The sequence below is a fragment of the Dama dama genome, chromosome 2, assembly GCF_033118175.1.
Source record: "Dama dama isolate Ldn47 chromosome 2, ASM3311817v1, whole genome shotgun sequence".
NCBI classification, from domain to species: domain Eukaryota; kingdom Metazoa; phylum Chordata; class Mammalia; order Artiodactyla; family Cervidae; genus Dama; species Dama dama.
The window spans coordinates 21,613,262-21,628,642 of NC_083682.1; the positions used below are offsets into that span (position 1 = coordinate 21,613,262).

The 15,381-nt window shown below is 42.3% G+C and overlaps 1 protein-coding gene across 1 annotated transcript; it reads right to left on the reverse strand.

Moving 5' to 3' along the window:
• Positions 1-883: 883 nt before the first annotated feature.
• Positions 884-14,639, reverse strand: LOC133066506 (ATP-dependent RNA helicase DDX25-like). Its single transcript, XM_061157659.1, has 10 exons — positions 14,513-14,639; positions 13,817-13,883; positions 13,536-13,577; positions 12,918-13,053; positions 11,418-11,510; positions 11,230-11,332; positions 10,088-10,202; positions 8,516-8,693; positions 5,468-5,566; positions 884-1,035 (listed from the first exon to the last, which is right to left on the reverse strand). The coding sequence occupies exons 1-10, from the start codon at positions 14,573-14,575 to the stop codon at positions 993-995; spliced, it is 939 nt and encodes a 312-aa protein (XP_061013642.1). The 5' UTR covers positions 14,576-14,639; the 3' UTR covers positions 884-992.
• Between the last annotated feature and the right edge of the window lie 742 nt (positions 14,640-15,381).

The following is a 15,381-nucleotide window of genomic DNA, read 5'->3' on the forward strand; positions in this document are numbered from 1 at the left end:
CTTACTTCACGATAATGAAAACACCTAATTCTATAAAAACAGACAATGACTCTGCCTATATTTCTAAGCAGTTCAAACAATTTTTACATTCATTCTCTATTAAAAAGATTACAGACATTCCTTATAGTCCACAAACACAAGACATGATTAGACAAACACATTACACACTGTAACTACAAATAAAAAATTAAATAAAAAAAAATACACAAGAACACTTTTGTCCTCCTTGTCCAGAGCAAACTTTGCTAGATTCTGGTGTAATGTAGTCTTTAAGCCTATAACTATTGTTGGTGTGACTATTTCTGTTCCCAATGTGTAAGATTCTTAAAGCAGGGCGAAAACGACATTAAAAAAAAAAAAAAAAAAAAAACCACCATTTCCCGAATAGATTATTTGTTCCTAAAAATATCAGAAATGTAAAATGTTTGCCTTCTTTTCAGGTCTGTCTTAAAAGTGTAGTCATCCTCTTTAACACACTGAACAGTGAGATTCAACGGTTGCTAAGCTGCATTTCTTTTTCAAAGACAAGGTCAAATATATTTAGATGTAAACAACATTTCATTTGTCAAGTTGTTCTACATCACCTTTTCAATAATTTTACTTAAGAAAAAATATTTGAATGGTTACTCCTAATCCTTTGCCCCAAATAACACAAACCACAGCCAAATACCAGTCCCAAACAGATTTCTGAATGATTTTTTTTCTTTTAGACTAAAATATTTCCTAAAAATGTTTTCATCATTATCACTTTCCTCTCTTTTTATAACTATTGTTAATATAGCCTTATTTGTTTTAAAGTTTTTAAACCTACCACAAAGAGATGTTTTGACAAAAACAAAAAACAAACAAAAAAAAAGTTTTAAAACATTATAAGACACCTCCTTTCCTTTGCCCATTTGATATCAAGATGGGTTAACTAATCAATAAAAATCTAAAAACTAATCTTACAGAAAAAGGATATGCTTCTATTTCTCCAGATAGATCCAACGAGCTCACATGACTTCCTCTTCAAAAGATTCAACCCCCACATTCAGACTAGAAATGAAACAAACAAAAAAAAAAAACCAAAAAAAAAAAATTCCAATATAAGCCATGGCGACATTAAAAATTTCCAAAAAACGCCACACTTGACGTCATCGACCTTATGATCTCCCTACTTGGAGACAGATAAAAACCCTTACTAATTAAACTAAAAACCTGATTTCTCAACAGAGAATGCCTCAAAATCCTAAAAATATTTTTCTTCGCTATGCTTGCTTTGCTTGCTTTTGCTTCCCCCGCTCAGGCTGACCTGATTGATCACACTTACTGGGCTTATATACCTAACCCCCCTTTTTTATTGTAGGTTGTAAAATAGACAGATATAAAACCAATCACATCCACTAATGAGTCAACACATATGCCCCCTCCTTGGAACTGGAGGGGCCCTCTCATCCTGAAAAAAAAGAAAAACTAATTAATATCGTTCTAGGTTATGAAGTCCTTCCTTTATGTATGGGCCCAACAAAATTATGTATAAACATTAGTCGACAAACTTGGGCTTTCGTCCTGCCTCCAAAAAAAGATTTTCAGACACTACTTAGATTATTTACTGCCCTTTCTTTGTCAGTAAACCATGTTTATACTACTAAAACTTTAGAAAAAGAATTAGAAAAAGAACAAAAAACAACATGCCAAGGGTTTACTAATAAAAACTTTAAATATATTCCTGTTCATTGAGACAAATGTCAGGCCAAACTAAAAAAATTAATGTTTATAGCTAATCATACAATTGTCAATTAGAGACCCCATAGTATGTGGCTATTGAACTGTTCAGATAATATTAACAATACTATGTATGATTATATTACTCAAGTAACATAGAAGGTTACTAATACTACAATAAAACATTACCATGACAGGAGACTTCTTGGCTAGCTTGATGATAAAATGGCCCCCACCTCGTCCTTGAATCATCTTTAATAAACAGATTGGGCCTAAACAATGAGACATCTAAAAACTTGCTGCAAACACCGAAAAACTTGGGACTTAGATCAGACATTCCACAGGGACCAATCATAGCTATAACAATTATTCCTTTCGCTATAATCAATCATATTTTATACAAGCCTGTGTTCCATTTCCTTTTGTTATAGCTATAAAAAACTTACAATTCAATAAGACTATATGTTCTGTAACTTACATAAATTACAGATTATGTACTTGTCTTAACTCCCCTATTTCCTTAAAATATGATTCTCTTTTAATTCTTCGATCTCGACGTAGTCTATGGTTACCAATAAATCTCCAACGGCCCTGAGAAAAAGGTCCCATGGCTGGACTTACTTCCCGGTTGCTTACTAAATTGCTCCGGCGATCTAAATGATTCATTGGATGGCTGATTTTTAGTATTTTGGGATTAATAGCCATTTGCACCACTGCTGCTCTCACTGGTGTTGCTTTACAAACCTCTATTCAGACACATAATTTTATTCAAAATTGGACTAAAGATGCCCATGCTATATGGGCCACTCAGACTCAGATAGATGAAGAAATTAAAAAAAAAAACAAAAACAAAAACTAAAAACAGCCATCAAATGGCTTAGAGATCAATTAACAGATGTACAAAAACAGGTGATGCTAAAATGTAACTGAAATTCTACTCAATTTTGTGTTACTCCTGTTCATTTTAATAATAGTGCCTACAACTGAAAACAAATCAATTTTCATTTACAAAACATACATGATAATGCCTCTCTGAATGTACAATTATTACAAAAAAAATATTTAAAACCTTTTCTAATAATCTGCCCTCTTCCATTGATATAAAAACTTTAGCTAGACAATTAGCTGATCAATTATCTGGGCTAGACCCATGTAGATGGTTTCAAAGTCTTACTCATAGCATTAGATTTAAAACCATAATTTTGGTGATTGTCTTAACAATTATATTTGTTGTCTACCGTTGCCTTCACACAAAGATTGTCAAAACTAAACAAACTCTGATGGTCAAAACTCTTCTTACAAATATTATAAATAAATAAGGGGGAACTGTCAGGGAATGTTTGACGGGAGGATTCCTACATGCTGTCTCTCATGAGTCCTTTGTCCCTCTTCAAGCGGAACAGCACGCTGCTCCCAGGGACTGAGGTCATTGTGTGAGGCAGGCTTGGGTCTCCTTTAGTAAACATTCTCCTTAGGACAAAACATCTTAATCTCCTTCCCCTTTCTTGAGATATGGATTGTCTCCCGACCTTGTGACTAACACTACCCCTTGTTCCCTTGGTAATGGTTGCTGTACATTTGGTTTTCTGATCTCTATCATTCCCGAAAGAAGTTTCTGGTACTGCAGCCTATATATACTCATAGAAAAATCATTAAAGCACCTTTGCTCCATCAGAGCTTAGGTCCCCGGGTCTTTTTTGTTTCTCTCTCTTTCTCTCTTTCACTTTCTTATCGTCGATTCCGTACCACAAGGTTCCGGTCCATTAAAGGACCCCAACAGTCTGACACAGGGAGTAACTAGGTAATCTTAATTGTTAGATCTCCACATAAAAGTTTCAAAGTATAAAGACACAGTCATCTGATTCTTGTTTCTTGAAAGTGGCTGATTAGGAGTATTGAGTGGAGATACACTGCTTATCTCTATTTCCAGTTCTTGGCATGGACTGTCACTGCTATCTATACTACTAGAAATAGTCATTAGTATCTTTAAATCTAATCAAATTAGAGAGCCAATTCAGAAGCATCAGAACTGATTCAGAAAAGTCATCTTTAAAATGCTCTTCCTCTAAAACCATTCTTGGGCTTCCCTGGTAGCTCAGCTGGGTAAAGAATCTGCCTGCAGTGTGGGAGACCTGGGTTCGATTCCTGGATTGGAAATATCCCCTCGAGGAGGGCATGACAACCCTCTCTAGTATTCTTGCCTGGAGAATCTCCACGGACAGAGGAACCTAGCAGACTGCAGTCCATGGGATCACAAAGAGTGGGACACGACTGAGCAACTAAGCAGAACCATTCTCAGTACCAAAATTTGTATTAGAGATACAGATTCAGTAGGATTGATGATTGATTGATTGAATGATTGATTGAATTGGTTAATGTGATTATGGACACCCAGAGGTCCCACAGTCAACTGTCTGCAAGCTGGAGGACCAGGAAAGTCTGGTAAAGTTCAGTCTGAGTCCAAAGGCCTGAGAACCAGGATTCTGGGTGCCTGTCCTGGCTCAAGCAGAGAGCACATCTGCCCTTCTTCCACATTTCTGTTCTCTTCAGTGGATTAGATTATGCCCACCCTCATTGGTGAAAGTGATCTTCTTTACCCAGTTTACTGAATCAAATGCTAATCTCTTCTGAAAACATCCTCCTCGCAAATGCACCCAGAAATAACATTTTATCAGCTAGCTGGACACTGCCTAGCCTAGTCTGACAGAGAAAACCGTGACATCTTCCACATGCACCCCTCCCCATGCTCAAATGTGACTTCTCAGCCTTATCTCCTGAGCTACACAGTCACATAATTACTGCCTTTTTGCCATCTTTTTGCGAATGGCTCACTTAACTCTCAGATGTAGTATGTGTGAGTTGAATCATCTCCCCTTTTCATGCCACACGTCGAGGATTCCTCAGTGAGTAGTGATACTCTACCCAGTGGCATATAGCAAGTACTTGGGAGTCTCTGATATTCAGTCCTCTCTCCCTCCTAGCAGGTCAGTACATTTTCACTCAAAGTGTATTGCAGATGCTTCCATTTTTCTGTCTTTACTACTGAAACTCTAATACTAAACACTACACCCATGCACCTCCTAATCAGCGTTCTCACTTCTCTAAACTTCTTCCCACAGCAACTAAAGGAAGTCAGTCTCCCTGGTTTCTCATCTCATTAATCTGCAGCCCTCTTCTTCCTTGATTTCCTTGAATAAACATACCCTTTTAACTTGCCTTTGGATCTTTGCATATCCTTCCCAACCACTATTCCACACTGAACAAACATTCGTCCTCCTTTCTCTCAATGGCGCCATCTCCAGAGCTCTTCCCTCACCACCTAGTCATTTCGTGTTTCACACCCAGGACCCTCTTGCGATTGTTAATAACACATGGTTTTGGTGTAGTCACTAAGTTGGTTCTGACTCTTGCAACCCCATGGACTGTATCCTGCCTGGCTCCTCAGTCCATGGGATTCTCCCGGCAAGAATACTGGAGTGGCTTACCAGTTCCTTCTCCCGGGGATCTTCCCGACCCAGGGATTGAACCCGGGTCTCCTGCGCTGCAGGCAGCCTCTTTACTGACTGAGCTACGAGGGACATATCAACCTTCATTCTCAAAACTCTGTAATGACATATATTGAAAAAGAATCTAAAGGAGAGTGGCCCTGTGTATAACTGATTCACTATGCTCTACAGCAGAAAGCAACACAACGTTGTAGAGGAACTGTGCATGTGTACTACACTCCAAAGAGTTTTTAAAAAAACAATCAGTGTGGGCTTACTGATGGCAGAGCTGCAAATCAAAGTGAATTTTACATTTGACTATATTCTGTTTTACTGCCACATACAAGGAGAGAAGGCTGCAAGGAGTCCCAAGGACACTGGAAAAGAGAAACATCGAACAGCACTGTCAGACACAAAGCGAAGTGTCATTACTATTTCTGTCATTAAATACAGGTAGTAGGTGTAATGAGTTCTAATGGATTTACAGTCTCTTCACAAAAAGTTCTGTAATTCTGTATTTTAAGGATATACAGTAGGGACTTCCCTGGCGGTCCAGTGGGTAGGACTCTGTGGTCTCACTGCCAAGGGCCAGGATTGATTCCCGGTGAGGGAACTAAACTCCCACAAGCTGTGTGGTGGAGTCAAAAAGAAAAAAATATATACAGCAGCACAGCCTCCAAAATTGAAGCATCCAATCATGTTTTATAACATTATATTGCTGTATCAGAGATCGAACATTACGGTATTTTTCTCATGCATATTTAACTAATTCTCCTATGAATTACTACCAATTGCCACAGTTTAGTTTGACTGTTTTGTTTAAACAGAAAAGTAGATAATGATATATAATTTCAAATAAACATATATTTTACATATTTTTATGTAAAGTAATGACACATGTGCATGATTAGTTCTCCTGTATTATATTATTATATATACATGATATATATATGTGTGTGTGCATATTTCCCTGCTGTGACTGGGTTGGCTTCCTAAAAAGTTGGTCACTCTCGGGAAAGAAGTAACGTAAGAAATTTCCCCAGATCTGGTCGACACAAATTCTGGAAATGAAAAGCACGTGCTATTTGTGTTGAACAATGAAGGAAAAAAAATATGAACCAAGCCGAGAAGTCTCATTATACTGTGGATAAAAAGATTCCAAAATCTTCTAGAGAAGAAAGAACGTCACAGAGGAAATTCTGGGGATAAGGATGACATTAAACTTTCCAGTAGCAATACTAGAAACAGAGTATTAACTATAGTAAAAAAAAACAAAAAACAAACAATAAAAAAAAACCAACCGGTTTTCTGTTTTCAACACTGTTTCTGAATTTATAGGGAGAAAGCTTTCTAGGATAAGACTCCACATCCAGGAAAAGTCAACTCAGAGAGAAATTTACAGGCACAATAAAAACATTTTCAGACATGCAGGGGCTAGAAAATGGACTTCCTCCACCTCCTTTTGCAGGAAGTCACTGGACTGTATGTCCCAGCACATTCAGTAAACCAAGCAAAAGGACCACAGGACGGGAGACTCACAGCTGTAAACGAGGCCGGGGGGACTGTGACATGACCTTGGCTGCAGGAGTGCAGCCAGTCCAGGCCAGAACCAGAGGCAGTGTGTGTGGGAGAGCGTCTGGGAAAAAAGAAACCAAATGGAGTTGTAAGATGGAATTGACTATCTAGAGATATCACTGACATATGACACCTCTGATGAAATAGGTAGGGAAAAAAATTGAAGGTTCCTACATAACGATAGTAGCCAAAAAAGGAAAAAGGCATCTTCAGGGGGAAAAGTTACACACAAAAAAAACTTAATTAAGACTCCCTTGTGGTCCAGTGGTTAAGAATCTGCCTTGCAATGTGAGAGACAACGGATCGATCCCTGGTCAGGGAACTAAGATCCCACATACCCACAAGCCACAACTACTGAGCCTGCAAGCCCTGGGGCAGATGTAGTGCAACTAGAGAAAGTCCATGAAATTCAATAAAGACCCAGTGCAGCCAAAATATACAACAACAAACCCACATATATAATAATTCAATGATCCACATTATAATAACTCAATGCTCCACAGTTAACAATACTTGTGTTGTGATAATAATATTAATACTGACCATTAATGTAACCAAACTCTTATGACAAACCACCGAGAGGCCATGGAGGGGACGGGAAAGTGATCGTGGGGGTGGTATAGGAGGACTAAATGCCCACTTTCTCTGATAGGAAGTCCGCTGTTGTTTAGCTGCTCAGTCACGTCCCACTCTTTGCAACTCCATGAACTGTAGCCCCCCAGGCTTCTCTGTCCATAGCATTTCCCAGGCAAAAATACAGGAGTGGGTTGCCATTTCCTTCTCCAGGGGATTTTCCCAACCCAGGGTTCAATCCAAGTCTCTTACACTGGCAGATTCTTACCACTGATCCACCTCGGAAGAGACAATATACAATGAGAAGCAGCAATGCGAGCTTGCTATTTAAAGATATGACAGTTAATGCCCAAACGGACAGTGTTCTCTAGGGTTTGGGGGCATGGGATTACTGGTTTTCATTATTAGTCTTTCAATATCCTATTTGAATTTAATACAGTCTCTTGTAGCTCAGTTGGGAAAGAATCTGCCTGCAATGCAGGAGACCCAGGTTCGATTCCTGGGTTGGGAAGATCCCCTGGAGAAGGAAATGACAACCCATTCCAGTATTCTTGCCTGGCAAATCTCATGGACAGAGGAGCCTGGTGGGCTACAGTCCACGGGGTCGCAAGAGTTGGACACGACTTAGTGACTACACCACCATCACCATAAGTACTTTAAATATAAGTGATACAGAGAGGCCTGCTCCCAGAAATTCTGATTCTGTAAGGTTCAGGTTAGGCCTGATAATCTGAAATTTTAAGCCCCATGGTGATCCTGGGAGAGAGGCCTAGCAAAATGACAAGATTTACTTAACAACTTACAGGCAAGGTCAGGACTAGACCACTAGGCTGATAACCCCAGGTTACTGTGTCTTTATAATAGCACTATGGGGTTTTAATAAATTCTCTTTAGAATTTTGCTCAATTATAAGATTATTGGCAAAATTTGGTGCAGACCCACTACATGGATTCCATCTGTGAGCCTAGGGCACAAGAGTAAACCAAGATTACAAGATGAAGTGGGAAATTACAGGAGGTCAAAGCCTCACTGAGCTCCTGAAAATCAGGAAAACCCAATCTGCTTTAAAGGAGAAGGAAGTGGGGAATAAGCAGTAAAGACAGTGAAGAGTAGTGGACAAATGAAATCCCTTATCTGGACAGAAGATCCAGGATGAAAAGGATGGATGTGAAGGTTACCTTTGAATACGAATGCTTTGGTCTGCGAATCCCTGAGTGTCGATCATCACATCGGCTTCATCCAGCACAAACACACGAATCTTAGTCAAATCAATTAATTTTCGCTTGAAACACCAATCCAGGACAGTCCCAGGAGTGCCAATTACAATCTGTTTGGTGATGTCCGCGCCTCTGGGAACTAGGGAGAAAAGGGTTGGAAGGCCTTCTAAGCTGGAAACCACTCTGTCTGGAATTCTGAGTCAGGCAACACATTTCCTATTGGTTCCCCAAGGACAAACCCTGAAGGTCATTGTGGTTTCTGATTTTACAGAGTTTTAGGAGAAGTCCCTGAGTTTCTTGGTTTACAGTAATGGTAACAGCCCTGAGTAACTGATTCTGCCTCACAGTCATTTAAAAAGCCAGCCTGCAACACCTCCATGGTCCTGCAGGAAAGTGGCACCGCAGTGAAAGGCGTACAGACCCTCCCCAAACAGAGAACCACCACAATGTCCATTAAGAGGTCCCATGAAAAAAATGATGGAATATTATTCAGCTGGTCCAAAGGAGGATGTGGGGCTATACACACTGACACAAAAAGATGTTTAAGATTCTTAAATTTTTCAACAGTATGAAAAAAAATGCTCCCATTATTTGTCAACACTCAAAAACAAAAAAGCCCACAGATTTCATAACAAAATCATAGTTGTGTTTGGAAATAGGTTTTTGAAAGATGAGAGGAAACAACTTTTACTTTTGAATTTTCTGTGTTTTGAAGACTTTTTTTTAACCTATATGCATGTGGCACTTTCATGAAGAAGTAAAACAGTAATAGCTGTTCTGTACTAAACAAGTGAGCCTCCCAGAAGAGAACAGGCAAAATCACTGAGCCATTGTTCTGGCTGTGGGAGTGACCAGCTAACAGGCACTGGATCTTCATTACATGCTGGAGGTGTACACCGTGCTTCATCTCTATCATTTCATTAAATTCCAGTTAATGACTCTATGATACAGGTGCCATTACGTCCTCACTTTAGAGGTGGGAAAGCAGAGAAGGTATTAATATACCATGATTGTTGGTGGAGTCAGGATCTAAAATATGAGCCAGGGTAACTTCCCTGGCAGTCCAGTCATTAAGACTTCACTGCAGGCAGTGCAGGTGTGATCCCTGTCACAGAACTAAGATCCCACATGTCACGGGGCTCAGCCAAAAGAAAAGATGAAATTTAAAAGTTGGCGGCTGCTGCTAAGTCATTCAGTCGTGTCCAACTCTGTGCAACTCCATAGGCGGCAAGCCTACCAGGCTCCTCCGTCCCTGAGATTCTCCAGTCAAGAACACTGGAGTGGGTTGCCATTTCCTTCTCCAATGAATGAAGGTGAAAAGTGAAAGGGAAGTCGCTCAGTTGTGTCCGACTCTTTGTGACCCCATGGACTGAAGCCTACCAGACTCCTCCGTCATTGGGTTTTACCAGGCAAGAGTACTGCAGTGGGTTGCCACTGCCTTCTCCTAAAAGCTGGCTAAAAATAAATAAATAAAATAGTTGACTTAAATATATACAGGTGTATCTCAGTCAGGACAGGCTCACTGGTACATACTTTGATTCCCTCGAATGGCATACATCACTTGAACATCCACACAGAATTTCCCCATCCGTTCGACCACACGGCCAGTTTGCAGAGCCAGTTCATAAGTAGGAGCCAAGCAGAGGCACTGGCAGAAAGATAAGGGGGAAGGAGAAAGGTTCATAAGGGCCATTATGCAATTCTGAAACACAATGAAACTTTGTGGCGGGATAGTGGTATTACGTATGAAATAGATAACTAATGAGAACCCACTACACAGCTCAGGGAATCAGCGCTCTGTGGTCACCTACACGGGAAGGAATCCAGATGAGAGGGGATGGATGTACACGTGGGGCTGGTTCACGCTGCTCTACAGCAGAAACTAACGCGACTGTGTAAAGCAGCCACCCTCCTGTCTGCTCGTCATGTCGGGGTGCTCTGTCAGGTAGGATTCTTTCTGGCCTCATGGACTGGAGCCCACCAGGCTCCTCTGTCCATGGCACTGCCAAGGCAAAAATCCCGGAGTGGATTGCCATTTCCTTCTCCAGGGGATCTTCTCGACCCAGGGACTGAACCTGCGTCTCCCGTGGCTCCAGTTCCAGCCCCGGCTCAGCCACTCTCTGACAACTGTGCCCTCACAGGCGACCTCTCCCCATCCAAGGCTGCTTCCTTCTGCATTAAGTAGGAGGGACTGGGTCATCTACAGCCTTACAGCCATCACTACTGAATGCTCACTTTATGTTGAGCATCGTGCTAAAAATGTGTATTATTTCACTCAATCTGCAAGACAATCCGTGAGGCAGATACCCATTCACCCAATGTTTAAAGAGTGGTTTCTACAGGGCAAGCACCGCGCTTGGTGTCAGGGTTCAAGGGCAAAGTGGACAACTGTGATCCACACCTTTATAGATGTTACTTTTATTAAGAAAATGTACTCCAAAAGATTCACTAACTCTCCTAAGGTTTTCAGCTGCTAAGTAGAGAGGCTGGTATTGGAACCAGTCGAACTCTGAAGACTGTGCTCTCAGTCACTACCCTGTACTGCTGCCTATAATCCTATGATTCTAAAAAAGAACATCTATTCTAAGTGTCATCACATCATGGCAGCACTACCGCCCATTACTAAAACACCACTGGCACTGCAAGCATTCCCATCTCTCTCAGCCTTTCCTTACCTGTGGAAACAAGTTCAAGGCATTAACTCTGCTGAGCATTGCCAAGACAAAGGCAGCTGTCTTTCCTGTTCCAGACTGGCTCTGGGCGATGAGGTTCTGGGGTCTGTAGGAAAGAGCAGACGCTGGGCATCAACCGAGTATGAGGCCAAAAATGACCACGTTGTAACACCATTTCCCTGGAAACTCACGGATGTGCCAGCATCATGGGGAGAGCCATCTCTTGAATTTTGGATGGTCTATTAAATCCCATTGCATAGATCCCTTTTAGTAACTCTTCCTTGCTGTCAAAAAAAGAAATCAAATACTTGAAGGCTATGATGCATCAGGAGTCTCAGAAATACAAACATGAAAAGTGCATTTCTAAATTAGGCCACTTTGCAACTGGGTATGAAAAGTATTAATAATATACCTAAATCTCAACTCTCAAACATATACAATCATGCCTGTACATTTGGAGCACTAAAGCAATAAGTTATGTTATTAGCTTAGACCAAGCATAGTAGTAAGGGCCCAAAAGTGAAGTCTTTCTTGAACGAAGAGGAAAATCTGGGAAAACTCAGCTGAGAGAAGTACAATTCCCCAAGAGAATTTTGCTTTCCACACAAGAACAAAACTAAGTGATATTTATCATTTCTTTTTAATCAATGACAAACTTCTGTTTTAACTGAAATTTTCAGAGAAGACAAAATTAAATTTAGGTGATTCTTATATGAGTTCTATCTAGGAGAAGAAGATGCAATATTAGCTCATTCTTCTAAGCTGGTATTTTAAATGCCTCTTTCCTGGGGAGTGGGGGGGCGGGCTGGTCTCATGACCAGTGTTCAGAAAAGAATAAAGTGAAGTAGGCTGGAATACGTTCACTACAGTGACATGCACAGTTTGGATCTGTTTAATTGGTAGATGAACTGGTAGATTACTAGCAGCCAACTTTTCATCATAGGTAGGTGTCTCCCCATTTAGAAAGAGGGCATCAGGATTTTGGATTTCTCCACATCAGTAACTCTCCCTGTTAAAATACATTTCCTTAATGCCAACTGGTAAATCCCTAGGAAATACAAACCAATTTGAGAAAGTTATTTACATACCATTTGAGACAAAAAGTTAAGGGGTAAAACTTTGTAACTTAGCCCAAGGGATATTTGGGCCACTAAATTTCCTGCTATCTGTATTCCGGCATCATTATTGCTGTTTAGTGGCTAAGCCACGTCCAAGTCTTTTGCGGCCCCATGGACTGGACTGCAGCCCATCAGGCTCCTCTGTCCATGGGATTTCCCAGGCAAGAATACTGGAGAGGGTTGCCATGTCCTTCTCCAGGGGATCTTCCCAGCCCAGGGATTAAACCTGTGTCTCCTGCATTGACAGGCAGATTCTTTACCACTGAGCCACCAGGGAAGCCCTGTATTCTGGTATGGAGAGTAGCAATGTGGCTGTGTCTGGCTTAGCTATCCCCCATAGCACAGCAAGGTTAAAAATTTTACCATCAGAAAGGTTCTCAAGTCATTGTACAACTCAGATTGCCTCGTGTTCCTCTTTGAGCTGTATTTTACTTCCATGCAAAATGTCCACATCTCAGTTGAATGCTGATTATTAAAACATGAAGGAGAATCTGATGGGTTTTTATTAGCATATTAGTTCATTCTGTGCTACACTTTCTGGCATTCTCCCACAGTTAAAACACAAATACTCACAGCCGCAGCTCTTCAAATGTTTTCACTGAGTAGAGTGGAGAGCTGGGATCCTTTTGTAAGACTTCAACCCGGTGACTCGATTCTACTAAGGACTGCCGGATTAACTTGTTTAACAGTGAATTAGCTGCCAAATCCACTAGAAAAGCAAGGATTAAAAAGGGGATATTGCAGGGGAAAAGTCAAGCCTCCCGAATGACATCTAACAAGTTGCTTCCTTCCATTCAGTAACTGTATATCAAGCAACTGCTCCTGCTGTCATTTTTCTTCTAAAAGAAGGTTCTAGAAAGAATGACACAGCACTGAGAATTCTTTGTTTCTGAGACTCTGCCCTACACCAGACTCTATCTTCAAGCAAGCCTACATCCATTGCCACCAGATCTACTTTGTCCTTGCCAGCTGAAAAGTCTTAACCCATTCCTACATATTCTATTTCAATTTTCCTCTAAAGAGGTAATCCCCACTCCGAAGTCAGTGTTTTTTCTGACATTCACTATTCATAAAGAAAACAGAAGCAAAGATGGTTCTTTTCCACTTAAGATATTATTCATTCACATTGGGAAGTCATGATTACATGAACCAGAATGCCAGTAAATACCCACAAATGGATTTATTTCCTACCTACATCATCTTCATCATCTTCGATCCTATCAACAGAACCATCTAAAAGGATGTGAGAAAAAAAACTGTAAAGATAAATGCCAAGCAGAAACGTCTAGCCTATTATCCCAGTTTCTCTTGCTGACTCTACAGTGTGCACAAAGGGTCAAGCAGCAGAGTAGAGGGTAAAAAGACTGGGAAGGTAGTGGAGGGCCCTGAGTGTTAAGGGAGCTAAAGTTGGGATATGAGGAAAACAACACTTTTTCAAGGAACTGAGCCCAATCTCCTTTAACAGCACTCACCTATGTTTGGGATGGTAGCACTCTTGATACCCAGAAGGTTCTTCTGGGAGTGGATGAGGTTTGAAAACTATTGAAAGATACAAATTTCAATCAATATTAGGAAGCAAACCATCAAGCAGCCCAGTGCTGCCCCCTAACAGACTGGAAGGAAGAAAGGGAAGATTCCCCCTCCCAATACTGTTTCTCTTGCAGTGTTATGTATAAATGGATTCCTTTGAGGAAGTGGTCTCCTGTATGAATTACCCTAAGATTGGAAGGAGACTTTCCGCCGCCCCTGCATGTGAAATTTCTCTTCCTAAGCCTCTGTCTAAATGGGACGGTCCTTGGGGGTCACAGGACAAGCAAAGGAAAGTAGACAGGAAAGCGTGTCGGTAGCTAAGATGAAGATGAAGGCTAGCGGAGGCTCAGAGGTCAAACTGGAAGAATAGGAAAGTCGGGGTCTACTTGGGGCCACCAGCTGCGTTCCCTCCCGGGGCAGGCGTCTTCATTCTGCCCTTTCCAACCCAAGGTCTTGTTCCTCTCGGAGTCTCCCTTCCGGTGGCCCTCTTCCAAGTCCTTGCCACAGCTCCTCTCTACCACCTGACACCCGACTCCAACCGCTACCGGGGCTCCCCCTTCCCCTCCCCAGCACATTGCCCTCCGGGAGTGCTGTTCTAGCTCCCACCCGCTGGCCCTCCCCGGCTCGGTGGCGGTTACGTGGCCGTTCAGCCGCTCGCTCTCCGCGGCCCCCGCGTCGCCTCCCCAAAGTAACGACGCCATCGCTGCGACGCCTGCTTCCGGCCCCAGCACGTGCGACAGTCACAGGCGCGAGGCAGCACGCGGCCCCACGCAGCGGCCAATGGGCTTTCCTGGGGCCGGGCGGGGCGTGGGGGGCGGGGGGAGAGCCACCTCCCGCCGCGCGCAGGCGCCCTAGCTCCGGGGAGGTGGGAGGAGTCAGGGGCGGGGGGCGTGGTCCGGGGAGGAGGAGGCGGGCGGTAGCGTCCTCACCCGACCGCAGGTGCGCGCCAGGCGTTAGAAATCCGGCACTGGCGCTTCTGTGGTGAATGTTAGAATGTTAGGCGGACCTCTGCTGAGGCAGCAGCCGCGTGGGAGACTCTAAGCGGCAGGAATCTCCGCACTGATTCGAGAGTCCTACCTCTTCTCCCCCACCACCCTCTCCCCAGACTATTCTCCAGGTGGTGGGGCAGGACCCCTGCACCCCGCTTCAAACTCGCATGTCCGCCTTCCCCCGAAATTTCTGCTGCTACGTTGCAAGATGTCAGAAAGGCTAGTGGTGAATGGCATAGGAAAGTGGAGTCAGACGGAGTGAGGTTCACTGGACAAATGGGAAAGATGCAGAGAGGAAGTAAAGTTATTCAAAGTCTAACTACTGTCCCTGTTACTCGATACCTGTCATGTTTCCAAATACCGGCTTATTTTCATCTTACTTCTGATACGTGCCTCGTGCTGAAACAACGCGGAGAAAACTGTTTCCCCTTTCGTACAACCTTCACCTCCCACCTTCACCTGCACAATCAGGGGTAGATTCTTGCACCAATGACTGCTACATCTGGACAAAAGAAGCA